This window comes from Hippoglossus stenolepis, chromosome 18, assembly GCF_022539355.2.
Source record: "Hippoglossus stenolepis isolate QCI-W04-F060 chromosome 18, HSTE1.2, whole genome shotgun sequence".
Lineage (NCBI taxonomy): Eukaryota > Metazoa > Chordata > Actinopteri > Pleuronectiformes > Pleuronectidae > Hippoglossus > Hippoglossus stenolepis.
The window spans coordinates 7180240-7197165 of record NC_061500.1 but is presented as its reverse complement, the minus strand read 5'-3'; the positions used below and the strand labels follow the sequence as shown (position 1 = coordinate 7197165).

General features: G+C 40.7%; 1 protein-coding gene across 2 annotated transcripts; it reads right to left on the bottom strand.

Annotated features, from left to right (window-relative positions):
• Positions 1-598: 598 nt before the first annotated feature.
• LOC118125548 (calcium/calmodulin-dependent protein kinase kinase 2) lies at positions 599-16685 on the bottom strand. Of its 2 annotated transcripts, XM_035184249.2 has the most exons (18): positions 16366-16685; positions 12459-12733; positions 11852-12193; positions 10401-10448; positions 9416-9469; positions 7967-8018; positions 7698-7831; positions 7107-7143; positions 6876-6897; positions 6655-6743; positions 5532-5731; positions 5329-5382; positions 5163-5236; positions 4928-5015; positions 4627-4758; positions 4328-4431; positions 4078-4131; positions 599-3205 (listed from the first exon to the last, which is right to left on the bottom strand). In XM_035184249.2, exons 2-18 carry the CDS (start codon positions 12678-12680, stop codon positions 3133-3135), a joined length of 1779 nt encoding a protein of 592 aa, XP_035040140.1. In that variant the 5' UTR covers positions 12681-12733; positions 16366-16685; the 3' UTR covers positions 599-3132. The 2 variants fall into 2 exon arrangements, with proteins under 2 accessions (XP_035040140.1, XP_035040141.1); XM_035184250.2 differs by lacking the exon at positions 4078-4131.
• Positions 16686-16926: the final 241 nt, after the last annotated feature.

The following is a 16926-nucleotide window of genomic DNA, read 5'->3' as shown; positions in this document are numbered from 1 at the left end:
ACATAGACCATAAAGGTTTAATTAATTTAACATAATGTTTATGAACGTTAACGCAAATGTAATCACTCATTTTTCAGTACGTTATTAAAAGGCTCACAGAAATCTTACAGGAGATTAAGAAATTATGTGTTTGATAGTAGTTTTTAAACCAGATATTTTAATTACTGGTATATACTGACCGATTTAATTACATTTAAACAGGACCGGTATGAGAGATGTCATGTAAATAAATTGCATCATTACTTCTGCAGCATCCAGTGGCCATAAGAGAAACTGCAGTTCAAATCACTGAGGTATTATCCTCTACATTCACAAACAAAAGATTTCCTCTTGAATAAACATAAAATTACAAACTTCTTCTCAAAACAATGCACAGAGCACATGAATACAGTCGTATTAAAGAATCCTGCTCCAGTCATGTTGCAGGAAAACAATGGCAGACGTAGAAAATGCGTCATCATGTCAAAGAAAAGGAACAAAATGTGATATTCAGAGAATCCCACAGCTTCTGACATGTTGTGGTACACAGCACCCACTGGTGGTGTGTCTGTGGAACCTCATAAACAAAGCCCAATAATATCACAACCAGACCCAAACATTACAAAGGCAATAATATTTTATTCAAATGATGATCAAGATACAGTATGTATGGAATCATTTATTTAAATGTCCAGTCTTGTTGCCGAGGACCTCACATGCTATGACAATACAGTGTTGTGTGATAGTATGTTGGCATGCATTCAGGGGGAAGACCCCCACAGCTCTTTATTAAAATGAATTACACCACAGAATTCAAAACCATGTGAACAATAAATGTTAATCACATACTGTAGCCTTTTTCAAAAAATGCGTTAACTACAAGTTTAAATATTTAAATAGTATGTATAAAATATCTATCACACCGCATTTTTTTGTGTCTTGCACCGTCACCCTGCATTTAGACGTCAACTGTCCTTCCCTCACTTCCTGTTGGTCATGGACGGAAAATATTCCCACCAGAGGTAAACTTGCCTTATTTCACTCAAATTAAAAGCTTAATCTGAATCTGCAGCAACTTCCAGTATGTCAGAATGTGTAATTATGAGTAGAAGGCATATTTAAATGAGGTGGCATTGCAAAGTCTGAAATACATTTTTGGCTATTCTGCAATAATTGAGTTAATGACAGGCTTTAAAATATTGTTAGCTATCGTTGTTTATCATGCAAATATAATAAACAGAAAGGGGGTGTGTGTTTTAAAAAGTTCCGATTGGCAATTTAAAGGAAAATATAAATCCAGATTGCTCGTGTCTATTTGCAGCATGAATTAAATATCTGGTAAAGAAAAGTGAAGAGAATGATTCAAACTCGTACAGCCGTCCCGAGTGAGTTTGCACACTGCATGTGACAACCTGACAGAGCGACACCACTGCACCACACAGAGAAAGACACACCATATGCATAGTACTAGTCAGACAACAGACACACACTTGGTACAGTTCAGAGTGACATGCAAGTAGTAAGGTAAAAAATAAATGAATCCAAAGTCCCTTTTCTTATACATTCAACACTTAAGTGCTGAAGTCATTCATGTGTGGAAGCATTGAAATGTTACAAACCATATTGTGTCGTTATTCTATGTTAACATCACGTGACTATCTCTACTTGTACACTAATGCCAGAGAAAATGAAGAAAAACAAAGAGGAAACACAAGGAGCAAAAGTGGAAATGTGCTAATTTTTACTGCTTTGGGATCATCAAAAATGAAAAAACATGAAAATAAATAAAAATATTTTATAGTTAGTTTATATATAAATATTTGCAGACTGGCCCAGTCCTTCAATCAACGATGACAAAGAGTTTCTTTATAACAGCTCAACACCTCTATAGATATGCATAGATTTGTACAAAACACATCTGCAGCTGCACTATGCTCTCCCCTCTCAAAACTTAAATGCTGCAGCAGCTCTGGTAATTTAATACGAACAAATAGTTTAAAGGTTTGTCTGTTTAAGGTACTGCACTTTACAACATTATATATGATTAAAGTTTTTTTGGTGTCCTGAAAATGTGCGTTTTTAAAAAAAAAACTGTGATTCTTATGATACAAAACAAAACAAGTGAGAACCTTCCCAATTTGAACGTGAGGTTGGAGAGTCACGATTTTCTCTTTTCAGTGTGAAACCGCAAACAAGTGCATGTTTGTCCAATTAATAGCAGAGAAATATAAATAGCTTAAAAATATCAAGCAAATACCAACAAATATTCAACTGCTCACTTGAGAAAAGTCTCACTGAAGCAAAAGCTTTGCAAAGAAGGAAATCCCCTTTTTAAATCTAAGCTATTAATGATGAATTTGCAAAGCAACATATCAACAGTTTTTAAAGCTTTCTACTGATTGTAGTAAATGAAAGACTCATTTAAGAGCCAGTGGTAAGACTGAAATAAGAAAGAATTGCATCAAACAAAGTGTGTCCTGTGCCAGTGCTCAGAAATAGCTTATACCGTGTTGCATTGGGAAAGTAAACACATGCATTCAGTGGCGTAAACATTTTATCGCTGCCCTTTTTTTCCATTTTTTGGGGGAAAACTGTCCAGATGATTCACTCTGAAATATTTGACAAAACTGGGCACTGCCGCTCTGAAGCACAGCGAGCCAGACAATCATTGTCAAAGAAAACCTGCTCCAATGGAGAGCAGGTCGAGGTGATGGCGAATACAACCATCCCTCACCATTAACCGTCAACCACGCCACCCGTTACCTGAAAGTATCGTCAAGTGAGGACAAGGAGGAAACACGAGTGGCTAAACTACAAGTAAAACACAAAACTGTACAGTTGAAGCCTGAGACGAAGCATGCACAAACTATACATGCATGCAGGGTAAGAAGAGAGGAGACTGGTTTGGGTGATGAGAGCTGCAGACAAGTGCAATGTTCAGGAGGATCCTCTCTACAAGTCCCCCTTTAAAGCCTCGGGAAATGGAGAACAAGCAAATGGTCGTCAAAGTGCCTCAGATCCGTCACTTTCTCTCTTTTCTCTGCGTCCGCTCCACCTCCACCAGGAAATGTATGTGGGCGTAGGCCGCCAGTATAAAAGCGCGAGTAAAGGGGTGTCGTGCAGTGGGGCGTCGTGGATTGTGGACCCTGTGCATCAGGAGAGAGCCTCGTCTTCTCCTACATAGGGCAGGTCCAGACTCCTCATGCCATCAGCACTCTCCTGCTTCCTGAAGGACACATCAGAGACACAGCTTTCATTACAGCAACTGACACCAATTACAGACTGTATATAAAGATGGACAACATGTCGGCTCCTAGAAAGTGAAGCTTAAGTGTCTTGATGGCCCCCTGGTGGCTATCTGCAGTTTAGGTCATAAACTCTGCCTCCTCCATATTAGCAGATGGGAAATGGATCAAACTAAAAAGTCACTGATGTTTGTTCCAGTGTTAATGTGTACTAACAGGACCTCGCAGCGTATCTATCCATCTCTTCATATCTGGGGTATTTTACCTTCATTTCTGGATATGGAGAGAGAGTAAAGACACGTCGTCCATCTTTATAAAGACTTTATGAAACCAACCATTTCATTGTGACGTAATGCAGGGCAGCAGGCACAAAGGAAACCTGGCAAGCTGTTAACTAGCATCGCTCATACACGAGGGGGAAATTCAGCAAAATAAAGCTGGGAAATGTTTCTTTCCAAGGACATACATGAGGACACTAAGTCCCAGTTATGTGCTTTTGGAAAAGTGAGGACTCTTCATGCAAAGAATGAATATCATCTTATCAAGATAAATAGATGCTCTGGGCTCTTGATGAACTTACTGAGGACAAAAATTACACTGGAAATACTAATATTTTAAGGTTAAAGTTTTTTTACCTTTAAGAAATAGAAGAATATAAGAAATACAAAATACAGAAGTATAAAGTAAATATTCTGGCAGATGCTAGAGGATGTTTACAAGCTGCGAAAACAGGAGAGAATTTGCCACCAAAGCCACATTGGGAAATGCAGCTGCTTCTATCATGCCAGGGGTGTTAAAGTGCAGTCGCTACCACTTTACTACAATAATACTGTGTTTTCCTCCAGGTATTTACCTTCTTTGTTTACAGTGTATGTAGCAGTATTTCACTTTGCCTGCTCTGCCTTTCCTGCAGGGCAGGAGAGGGAGGAGAGAAATAATAACTGTTTACTTGACAAACTACCTGACAAGCATCAGCTGGCAACAGCTCTTAGTCAGTTTATGTTGGTGACAGCACACTGCTCAGAGAACTCTGACTCCTAATAATACCTCAAATCCTTTGTTAGAGTTCAAAGTTTTTGTTTAAAGCTGTAAACAATCCTTACATGAGCGTCTGCCCTGGAGCACATAAGCTGCCGCGGTCCTCTTTGCGGCCCCAGTCGAAGGGGTTCCCAAAAGAACGCTTCCTCAGCATAGTTCTCACCATGATCTGATGAAGAACAACACACACATTAATACAGCATGCTTCACTTTCTTTCTAAACTATGTCTGGTTTCAGAACAATGGGGTTGGGCTAACATGAATATGTATATTTTATTACTTCGGGGAATTCATAGGCTTATTATTGCTTTCTAAGCGAACAGCACCTAAAAGAACTGAGACAAAAACGAGTTCTTGAACTCACCACTGTAGCCAGGCTGGGAATGTGTTTAACAGAATTCTCCACCTCCTCCTCCGTGACCTCGATCAGCATACAGCAGTTGTCATCCTCTGGAGGAAGTGGCTCCGCACCGTGCCTTGTTACCCACGGATGCACCTGGACACAGGCATGACGTAAGATAAGATGTACGTTTATAAATCCATCAGACACAGCAGCATGTTAAAATGTTTCTACAGGTGACTTCCTTCATTCTATGTGTGAATCTCAAACTTGGTTTAATCCCAAATATCGGACACAACCAGCTGAACTGAAAAGGAGAGTTCACCTTAATCTGTGCGACTGATATCCTGGTCTCTGGATTCTTGTCCAACATTTTCAGCAACAAATCTTTGAGATCATCTGATATGTCAGCTCTGTTGAAACAGTGAAAGTAAAAGGTTAATCATATAAATAACTTATTATTTTAAAAATGTATATTGTAGGTTTAATTTATAGCTTTAACAAGCAGCCATTTAATACAATAAACCCGACACAAAATGAGGAGGAGGAGCAGAACTGACTGTTCAGGTAACACCACAGGCTGTGTCTTGATTTTCTGATGAAGACTGAGGATGCGCTCATCCATAAAAGGACACTGTGAATGACAGAGCAGTATATTTTAATGGGGGATCAGCAGATTGTCATTGAGGAGTGACTCGGCAATAACAACCAGTATCACAGACTCACCACTCCAAAGACGAAACAATAAAGTGTCACTCCCATGGCCCAAACATCCAAAGCCTTAATGGGAAAAAAAACACGTTGTAAAATATATATTATAATATCAGTGCATCATTATACACAAAAAAAGTATTTGGTATAATGTAAAACATAGAACTGTCCCTGCATTTCTGAAAGTCATCAACAGAGGGCGGTAGTGAGCTCAGTACCTTTCCAGAGAAGTTCTTCCTGGTTTCTGACAGAGCTTCGGGTGCCAGGAAAGCAGGAGTTCCCACTGTGCTGGTCAGAAGAGCATCGGCTCCCTCAAACTGGTTACTGACTCCAAAGTCCGCTATCTTGATGTGTCCGTCTTCTCCCACCAACAGGTTGGAGGGTTTGACGTCTCTGTGGATGATCCTCTGGTAATGTACTGATGAAACAGAAAACAAGGTCCCATTTATTATAATTATTATATTATGATTATGGCAGGAGGTTGATAAACATTCTATATCAGGACTAAGTCTGGGATGTAAGGGGGATCTTAACACAATATTTTTAAGATACCCTCTGAGTATTTGAATTTGAACTTGACGGCTTGTACCCATGTAAAGTAATCTTGCATTAGCAGGAAGTTGGATAAACATTACAGCAGTTACTGATATAAAAAAACCATATAAACACCGGTAATTCTTTCTTAAGATATGTAAATCCACCTTAAATCATCTCGAACATACTAATCTGTTTGGAATTTATGTTTTAACTAAACTGCCTTAATCTTGACACCACCATTATATAATTTAAATTTTGTCATCTACAACTCTGTATCTTTGCTGTATGAAAATACGGAATATTTGAGAAATACGGAATATTACTACAGACTATTTTGGGGATATTAGTGTGCATTAAGATGATTTAGGGCTTTGCATCAGGATTCTTTTATTCTGAAATGTAGAAAGGAAAAAAAAGACACAGCAGAATAAAGGCGATGCATATCTGTATCTCTACTAAAAGAATAAGTGTCAATCTGGTATTTATTCTCCAAGGCTGAGCTGAAGTATTTCAGGGACACCACCATTTATTTCAAGTTGCAAATCAAAAGAAATCTGAATCTGAGCTGAATTGATCATATTGCAGCTGACTCAATACTGACTCACCATTGAATCATAGTGTTTTGTGTTTTAAAGATTATATTGTTTTTGTAATTCATCCGATTATGGAGAGTGTGTGTAGTAAAATAACAAGTCATCTAAGAAAGACACATACACAACCTCAATCACCCGATTCTTGGCTTTATACAACGTTATCACAGGTTGCTAGGGAAGAATAACAGGAGGTTTGATTTGGAAGACTCACAATACTCAATTCCCCTGAGCAGATCCTGGAAGTAGAAGCGTGCCTGGTCCTCGCTTAAAGGTTTATCTGTCGGTACCTCCATCACAGCCCTGAATACGTGAACACATGACAGGCACACACACACACACACACACGTACACACACACAATTAGCAATCATAACTAATGGGATTGAGCTCATTCCAGTGCCACAATCATCACCATAAAAGAGGCTTAGCTTACCCTTGCTTCACCAGCTCAAACACTGCGACAGAAACACACATGAGGTTAGGGATGAAAGCTTTTCACTTACCAAGACACAGAAAACTAAAAACAACATCTTTTCAAATGACCTTGTATTGTATTTGCTTTATGCATGACTGTGTGTGTGTGTGTGTGTGTGTGTGTGTGTGTGTGTGTGTGTGTGTGTGTGTGTGTAATGTTCCAAAGGCTGGAGGTCTGGCCCCAACGTACCCATGTACAGATGGTCCTCGCTGGGGTCGTCCAAAACCTGGCACCGAAGCAAAGAGGAGAAATAATGAGAGTAAATTCAAGCACACACTCACGCACAATCATCTTTTGTGTCTGGTAAAAATTACTAAAAACGATTTTGTGTATTGTTAAAGTTGATTAACAAAGCTATAGTCTATAGTATAGTACATTAATTTAATGGTATAATGCAGTTTTGGTTGCATTTGAGTGTTTTCAAAAGGCTGCAGGTTTTTTAGTCAGTCCTGTGTAGATGTGTTAGAATCTGTTAGTTTACTGCTCCATTGCAAATTGAAATATTTCTCAATAGATTTAGTTGTTTTGATTTTTAGCTTTCTTTCTTTCCATGACACTCCACTGAGGCCACTCTTCAAATCGTTCCATTAGCAAAATGGCAGTATACCTTTGTTGCTCCTTGGAGAGAAGAGAAGCAATGACAAGCCTGTTTGTATTTTGCCAGTTTGTTTTAGTTTTAGTTTTTGCTGCTTAAATATCATTTCTTGAATTGTTTATTTTCTGAATCTACTGTAACACCTGAACTTCTTCTCTCTCTATATACATTTTAACAGACCTCACCTCCACTAGTTTTACTACATTGGAATGGTCCAGCTTTTTCAGGATGGCAATCTCTTGATAGACCCGCTCCAGGGGACCTTTAAGATGAGGGGGGCCCTCAGGGGCTGCTTTGGCTCCACGAGGGGGAGGTCTTCCTGTTGGAGGACAGAAACAAAGTAGGTGAGGAAGGATGGAGACTTTTGATAGGACAGTGTTAATGTACCACTGTAGCATTATAAGTGGCCGTGCTCTCTGCTGTGTTAACCATCTGCCGCTGGCTCTACACTTACGTGGGAAACCTGCCTGCCTCATCAGCCTCCTCTTGGACAACACCTTCATCGCCTACAGGAGCGAGAGGGGGAGAGATAGAATTGGAGAGAGGAGAGGATAAGAGAGAGGAGGTGGGAGAGACATTGGGGAAGAGATCCAGAGAAAGGACAAAGAGAGAGGAATACAAAAAAGAGTAAGATACAGCAGAGCGAGGTGATGCATAGCCGACAGTGCACCCACTCACACCCACAGATAAATATCCCCGGGCCTTAAGATTTATCTTTTCACCTTGAACATCGTTTGTGTTTATGTGGCTATGTGCACTGACCAGGGTCATCTGGGAAAAAGGATTCTCAAAGCTATAAAAGCATTGACGCGTTTCTGGCCTGTAAACAAATTGCTCCAGAAAATGTGAACATAATAATATTTGTGAAATATCTTGAGACAATATGAACTCTGAGAGTTTGACTATATATAAAAATGTCTGCATCTGGAAATCTTGCCCATGTCACTTGTTTGATTTTGAAATGAAGATGTTAAACATAAGTGAAATTTGGGCATATTTTCTGAATGTACATACAAATTTTAAAGGGTTACAAAAACTAGTATGTCCTGTTATCTTAGTAATTATTGTTACTAACTAATAATTACATAAAAATCCTTTTAAAAAACAATAATCCTGAGATAAACAATATACAATTTGCTCTTTTTTAGATGCAAGATCACAAACTGAAGCTCTTCTCACTAGTCTAGCTCAGATGTGGCTGCCTCCAACACATGACTGCACAACATCTCAAATTGATTTTAATACCACGTGAAAGCAGATGGTATTCTGCGACTACCTGGAAAGCCCTCACTAATGCCGTGCAGATGTCTGTTCGGTACGAATCAAAGCTCTTTCTGACCATTTTTGGAACAAATACTCGAGCTGACAACCATTGAGGCTGTCGTGAACTGAGACGCTCAAACAGTAGCCGATTAGTGCGACACAGCAAGATTGTTTGAAGGATATTTCCCCTCTTTGGGGCAGATTTTCTGAATACCTAAAAATTTCAATTTTAAATGTAATTTTCTTAATAGCCTCAATACCCTCAGTTATTCCAGCAATAATATAATCGCTGATTGCGACATGTGGGCTTTGTCACTTGGGAGGAATATTAAAATAATCCCCATGTCATTATCTGTCAATATCACGCGGCTTTATGAGAACTGCAGCGACAATCATGAGCAGCAAACAGAAAAGCTTGAGCTGATTTGTTTTTACAGCTCAGCAGAGAGAGGCACAATTAACCGGAGACATTTTCAAACGTGGAGGTTTCACTTGAAATCACACCAGTAATCGTGAAGGGGGGCGGGGGGGCAGACACAATGCCTCTCTCTTTGTCTGCGTGTGTGTGTGAGTAGTGATAGGGAAGAAGAGAGAAGTGAGAGAAATCACATCTGTATGTATATGGGCATGAAGAACTCACATAGTAGGTGTTGTCGTCCTCATTGTACGCCAGCTTCACAACACCATAGGAGCCCTGGTCCGGGAGAGAGTAATTAACAGAGAGTAGAAGCCAATGAAGAGACATTGAGCAGCTGTCAATTCTTTATGTTTAAAAAAAAAAAGATATCACACTATGTGCAAAGCAAATGTTCTAAATACACACAGGAATAAATATAAAAAAAACACATAGAGAGAGAAGGGAAGTGCGTGGGCTGACAGTGTACACTGAGAGAGTACCAGCTGCTTCAAAGTGAGAACAGACAAATTCAAATCATCTCTCCCTCTCTCTTTCATTTTGGATTTCAGGCTAATTAAGGAAACTGGATCTGGTTTGTGTTATCAAGCTCCCCTCCCCCACACACACACACACACACACACACACACGCACACACACACGAAATTCAGGATAAAAACTAGGTCCAATTAGTAGCCTGTGTGCAAAAATTCATGCACAAAACAAACACAGAGAGGAGGAGGAGGGGGGGTTGGCAGGATCATTTCCTGCTGGGGGAGCAGATTGGAGAAGCAGCACAGAGCTGATCCTACAGTCCCAAAGATGATCTGATAACAGAAACCTCTCCAACAAGCCTGGAAAGGCTCTAATTGTCTCAGTTAAACAAGAAAACAAACACGTTTACATGCCTCCCTACCTACATACACGGGGGAAACACACACATATCAACATTATGTCTTATTAAACCCACAATCTATAACTACAACTACACACTCCCACTTGCTCACACACACTCGTATCCACTAGGCCTTGCACAACCCTTAGAGAGCGCTATTTATACCAGCCTCTCATCCATCTTCCAACTCTCCCATGGCCTGGTAGTTTGCAAAGAGTTTGGGAAATGAGGACAACCACGAGAGAGGCTACTCGACAGACATGCAGTGGGCGGCAGGGAGAGGGAAATGGAAGAGTCAGTGAAAGGGACCAATCTGTGTGTTGTCTGTGATGGTACCTTTCCAATCTCATCCTTCAGCTTATACTGGTTAAGTTGAACACAGTCCTTGAAGAGAGAGAGAGGAAAGAGAAAAGAGAGGAGGAGAAAATGGTTTCCTTTTAAAAATTGAAATCATATTTTAGCACCTAGATGCATTTAAATCATGAGTGTCCCACTTCTGGTTCATTTCACTTCCCTTCAACTAACAGCTGTTTGCTTATCACGGCCCCAAGGATTCTGACTCAAGTCAAATTTCATGTTCTGTCCCCTTTCTATTCCTAATTTTTTAAGATTCATTTGAAGCAAAAACTCCACCTTAAAAAAAATTATTCCTGTATTTTTAAACCTGGGCCCAACAGAATTCCTCTTTAATAAATCCAGATTGAATCAGAGAGCATCTCATCAACAGTGACAGTAAAGACTGTTAGTTCACCTATAATCTATACTAATCTTGCAGTGTGCCTGGGATTCCAGAGGCAGGATGTGCTGCATGGCCCTAATAGATTTGTAATATATTATGTAGTGATCAGAGGGAACTATTCGGTCAAGCACCAGTGTATTCTACCATCATTCTATGGTGAAGAGTGGTGTTGATTTGAAACACTAAGTGCTGAGAACACACAGAACCCAGCCTGCAGAGAATGATTCATACAACATAGAAATGCGGTGACTAAACAAATTCCTCATTTAAAGCACACGTCTAAATGTCGTTAATTTGACTGTTGGTCTCCAGAGGATTCAAATATTTTTAAGTGTCGAGGAGGATGGTAAGATGAAGTGAGTATAGAGAATTTAGAGAATTTCAATTATCAACCGACTTGACATGACACATTCATTACAGTCATTTCAGAGCAAGAGGACATTTGGAAATATTTCACCTAATTAACCTTCATGTGCATTTTTCACTCCTACATCAAGTGATTAGGTGAATTCCAGCTACAGCAGCAGACGTCTATAAGATTCTGCACCTACAGTACATACAACAGGGATCACAGCTACAGTCATACCTACATCTAGTGAGACTGTAAAACCTTACCTTCATATCAGTTCAGTCTTTAACCACTGTGCTGCTGCTTTCAAGACAAATGCACACGCAGTTCTGTTTACTTTCAGACAAGAGCGATACTGATATTTTGATAAACTAACAGATGTTCAGGGGGAGCGCCTCTGGAAGAGCCGGGCTCTGTGTGAACATGAGTTAGTTTGTTCATTCATGTGTAATGCATTAAGCAGAGTAAAGACCTGAGGGGATACACAGGTCAGATGGTTCTGGGACAATAAATTATATAATTACAACTACAATCATTCTGGATGCAACTATATTTTAGTTCTTTTTGAGGATTTCTAGCAGATATCTAAGTAAACTGCTGATATTGGATGAGAAATGTTGATTTTGTTGCTTGCAAACAGTAAAATCAACTTCAAATGCACACCACAGGAACCCTGTAAGCCTCAAGTCTCGATCATACCTGGAGGTCTGTGATAGAAACACTGTGGGACTCCACAGTGGGTCGGCGGAGAAACCGTGGAGAAGAGTGGGGTGATGTGATGGGTGAGTACGGTAAGGATGGGTAAATGTAGCGCCCGTTGAGTCCCGGTGAGCTGCAGGGCGATGCCAAGCTTTGCGAGCGCTCCTGCAGAGATAGTTTCCTGTCTGACATGTTCAATCTTCCCCTTTGCTCTTGGCTCTCGGGGAGCAGAGACGCCGACCGGCAAACTGTGTGGGACAGCAGGTCGCAGGAGGAGGTTGGGAAGGGCGCCGCCACAGAGGAAGCCGGCTCGGGCGTCTCAGAACTGTCCATATCTTCTACCTGAGACGTAAAACACAGAATTTGTTGCACATACATGCACTTTTTTTCCCAGCTTGTATTTTTCATTATTTAATTAACAAACTGCAGCATCAAAATATACAAAGCCTCTGTATTTGGTCTACATGGTCTAAAAATCATAACCGCAAAGTGTCGACCTACTTAAGATTATCTGAAATTAGGTCTACAAAAATATGACCACAAAGCCAGAAGTCCAACGAGACACATCTCTGGGAGATGTGGTGTAACAAGGCGTGTTTCCTCTTACCTCCTCCTCCCCAGTCGGCCTGCTGGGTTCGTACTCCGTGATCACTATGAGGGACTCCATGGGGTCCGGGGATGGCGTCTGAGAGGTGGTGTTCAAAGGTGGAGCGGGACAGCTGCACAGCAGGTCAGGGAGGGGTTGTGAGGGCTGCGCCTGGGGTGCATGACTGCCGCAAGAGGCCGGTGGCTCAGCAGAGGGCCAGGGGCTTACGTGACAAGGAAACATGGTGGGCAGACAAGCACTGCTCCATCAGATGGGAACCCCCAGGAGAGTGGTTCCTACGACACATGAGCAGACATCGGGGAATAAGAAAATATTTGCTGGTATTTCAGGCATTTGCTGCTGTATTAACAGGAGGTACAAAGGCCTGGGACACAGCAAAATGAATAATGTAGCTTCCTGATTTATTTGTCTACTTTAAATTCAACCTTTAAAAACATTAGCTCTATTAGTATGTCTTTTATATACAGTCTATAATTATTGTTTCTCTTTCATTTGTCTATTTGTGTTAAAACTGTGTAATCCAAATGGATGGAAATCTTACGTGCAATTAAAGTAAATACATGCATCTTAAACAAAAGGCAAAATATTGTATTCTCTAATAGTTCCATTTGAAGCATCTGTGGAGTCGGGGCTTTTTCCACACGTTCTGCTAAGTGCTAATTAATGCATGCAAACACATCGAGTAACACAAAGTTCAGCTCTAAGTGGACAGATTTGACGCGTCGGTTAAAGCAGTGGTTCAGTCTGCGTTTGACGTCAGTTATGCAACATGGTTAATTATTATCTGTACAGCATCTAGACAAAACCCTTTTTGCATAATTCCAGGAAGGCCATTTCCATCTCCGAGTTCACTCAGCTTATTATCTGCATATTATTTTCGAGAGGAATGGAGAGAGTGGAGGAAAAGATGGCGAGAAAAACAGAACGAGACTGAGACATTTTCCTTGATTTTTGTCACGGTCTTGACAGGATTGTGGCTGCGGCGGAGGCAGTGTGTGGGAGCTGAGTAAATCTCACAGATGCCGGAAAAACAAATGGAAGCATTAAGAAAAATAAGACTCCGGCAAAGTTCAGGACAAGGACAGTGCGTGGGAAGAGACACCCACTCCAGGTGACCTCTCTTCCTCCATCGACTGCTTACGATATATATGGTGATGTAAGAGAACCAAAAGGGAAGAATCACCACTACACACAAAGAGACTCATATCGAGCACAACTGTCTCATGGGCACAAAGCTACTTCTTTGTCTTCTCCACTGACTCGTCCATTTCACATATACTGTAGATTTCACATATACCTTTATAGAAGTACTGCACAGCATATCACAGCCTATGTGCTCATCACTGGCAGAGATGAAATATTCTCTTCCTCAAGGTCCAAACATATCTGACATTTCTGAGTTACCCTGATTAATCGTAAAAACACATAATATGCTCTAGAAAACTATTTAGCTAGCTGCTACTGAAGCAACACAATATGTGTGAGTGAACTTGGCGTCAGTGGAGTTCAGAAAGAACACACATGCATGACTGTGGTTAAAACTGGCAACACACCAGCAACAACAGGCTTTTTATACCCACTGAAGAGACCAAGCTTGTCCTACTTTGATCTCAGATAAATGGTGCGGCCTGTTTCCTGACACATTGAGGTGTTTCAGTGAAGCTCCTACATTGGTAATGGTGTAAAGTTATTACATTATACTATCAGTGCAAATCTCATTCTAGAGGGTTTGGACATGGGTCAGTTTTGTCTTTGGCTGTGTAATGACAACAATCATTGTCTGGCCAGCAGGTTTAAAAGAAGCTGCCGGTATAATAGAGTTTTTAAAAATTCAAACTAGCCTAACAACTACAACAACCTGTAACGTATGAGCTGAGAAAAAGACTTACAGGTAACTCACAGGTCATGTTAAAAAAATAAACAGTGTTAGGTATTTCATCAGCCCCTCCCACCGGATTAGGAGATGCTGATCGTAAGCTAAAACCTGAGCTTTCTGCGAAATATTTGAAATATTAAATTCATAGATCCTAGCGCTGAAGTTTTAAAAGCCTTTGTGCACTGAAACAGTATATTGTGATGTCTCTAAAGTTCCTAGACAAAGACACTGTACATCAGGGATAACCAAACTGCTAAAGCCCCGAACTTCCCTGATCCCTTGTGATCGCAGCAGCTCAATGAAGAACAAGCATTTAGATTTGAGCCTGACGATACATCAACAGATGCTGCCCGGCTCCAGATGCCATACCGCGCCTCTTATGATAACAAAAGTCACATGATCTGACCTTCACTATCTGGGCAGGAGGAGGAGGAGGGAGGACTTATCAGAGCTTGCGGGGGTCCAAGCCATGTAGAGCATTAATAACAACACAGACACGGTCCTACAGACGTACAAGTACGACACAGGGCCATCTGGAGCAGAGGAGGATCCCCGGCTTCATTAAAAGATCAACAGGGCAACCCTGTCAGCGATCTGCGGAGCCGCGCAAGAGATAAGCTGCTGTAAATGGAGGGATGAGCCTCCTTGACTAACTAGACTGCTGTGTTGTCGCACAATCACGGCTGGGTTTTACCGAGAATCTGACATATTTCACTGGTAGTCATGGTATATAACACAGCAAGGTTTAGCATGTTCAAGAAATGCTGTTTGGAGTTGTTGTTCTTATTATGAACTTCGAGACAGTTGATATCAGGGCTGCAACTGGGGCTCGGCATTAAAATCAATCACAATATAACTTTCATCAATAGAAATGTAACAACGGTTCAATACATTTCTCTATATTGCTTACTTCCTGAGTTGTGTAAGCAGAGTGAGGAGTTACAGCACATTATTGATCTCCACTGTTTTTCATTGACTGCTTTTACAGAAGAGTTTAAAACTACAACCTACACCCAGGAGCAAAAAACAAGTCTATAAAATGAAAGGACATATGTGACATCTATCATGATAGTTATTGATATCGACTGATATGAACACGATTACATTTTTGGCCATATCGTCCAGACCTATAGCTGCAACTTATTTTCTTGATTTAATCTGGAAATAGTAAAAAGTATAATCCTGATATCCCACAACTCAAGGTCATGTCTTCAGATTTCACTCTAACCCCCAAAATATTTAACTATTTTCTTTGACAATTATTATTTAGTCATTTTTGTTTTGTAAACCAATAGATCAACTAATCATTACCTCAAAAACTAAACTAAAGGATTTAAAATGTACATTTCTTCTTTTTCTTTTCAGTTCTATTCCAAACTGGTACATCTCAATCAGCTGTCAGTATATGTTTACAAAATTCAGCTCTCTGGCTCAAATCTCTCTACAGGGACAATTTGGACGAATGTACAATGAACAATAACAGAAGAGGCCTGAGTCCAACATGAGATCAAGTAAACCACACTGCTGTGTTCAGACATTTTAATAATTAACCAGTCAGTGTTTGAGCTCCTGTTGAAGATCATTAGTGAATTCCATGATGGTGTGGATACATTTTAAAAAGGGGGAAACACCGGTAAAAGGTGAAGTTAGAAGGTAAAGGCAAGTAAACGACCCAGTGTTGACAAATAAAATAGTTTAAATCGCATCATCAACAAACACAAGCGACTCTTTGGTCCCTCTCACACATGGAGGTTTGGCTCTAACGGGGCTGTCATGGCGGGTTTTCATTTCCTCACGTCAAAGCGAACAGTTGTCAACGATGATCCAGAAAGTACCGAGGAGGAGAAACCCACCGTGGGGAGAGGTGCAGGCTAACTTACAGCTAGGCTAACGTTAGCGGCTGCCTCATCTGTCAAGATGCAGATGTTGTCGGGCAGGAGTCAGAGATGCTGGAGGCTGAGAAACGATTTTAAATTTTTTTTAAAAGACAATAAACCTCCCAACAACGACAGTGAGATATTAAAATCTTACCTCAGCGTGTTTATGAAGAATTCAAGTCCCGGGTAAGAGGCACCTTGTTCCCTCTCCGCTGCGGGGCGAGCAGCGGCTGTGGCACCGCGGGTAAGCTAGCTGCTGTGCGGGGGAGCGGAGCGCGGAGCGGAGCGCTGGCCGAGGGAGGGATGCAGGAACCGGGCTGAGAACACGGGACGCGTCCCTCACATGGAGAAAGAGAATAAATATGAAATAAAAAACCTAGATCCACACAGGAAGTGTTAGTAGCATCTGCTTGTTCTTCTTCTGCTCGTTCATATCACGACCTCAGAATAAAAACGTTTCCTCTTTACGATTACTGCGACAGGCACTTTGTGGGAGACTGGCTCCCCCTGGTGCCGGATCGGGGAGTTGCTGCAGCTTCTATTTGTTTTGCCTCAAGGCTTAGTTGGGATTTAGAGGAAATAGAAAACAGCGGAGTACCCCATGTTTAACAAAACATACACAATAGATGTGAATCTAGATTTATTATAATTACTATGTACATATATATATATATTTTTAAACATAAGTGGTATTTATTTAGCCATAATTACTTTT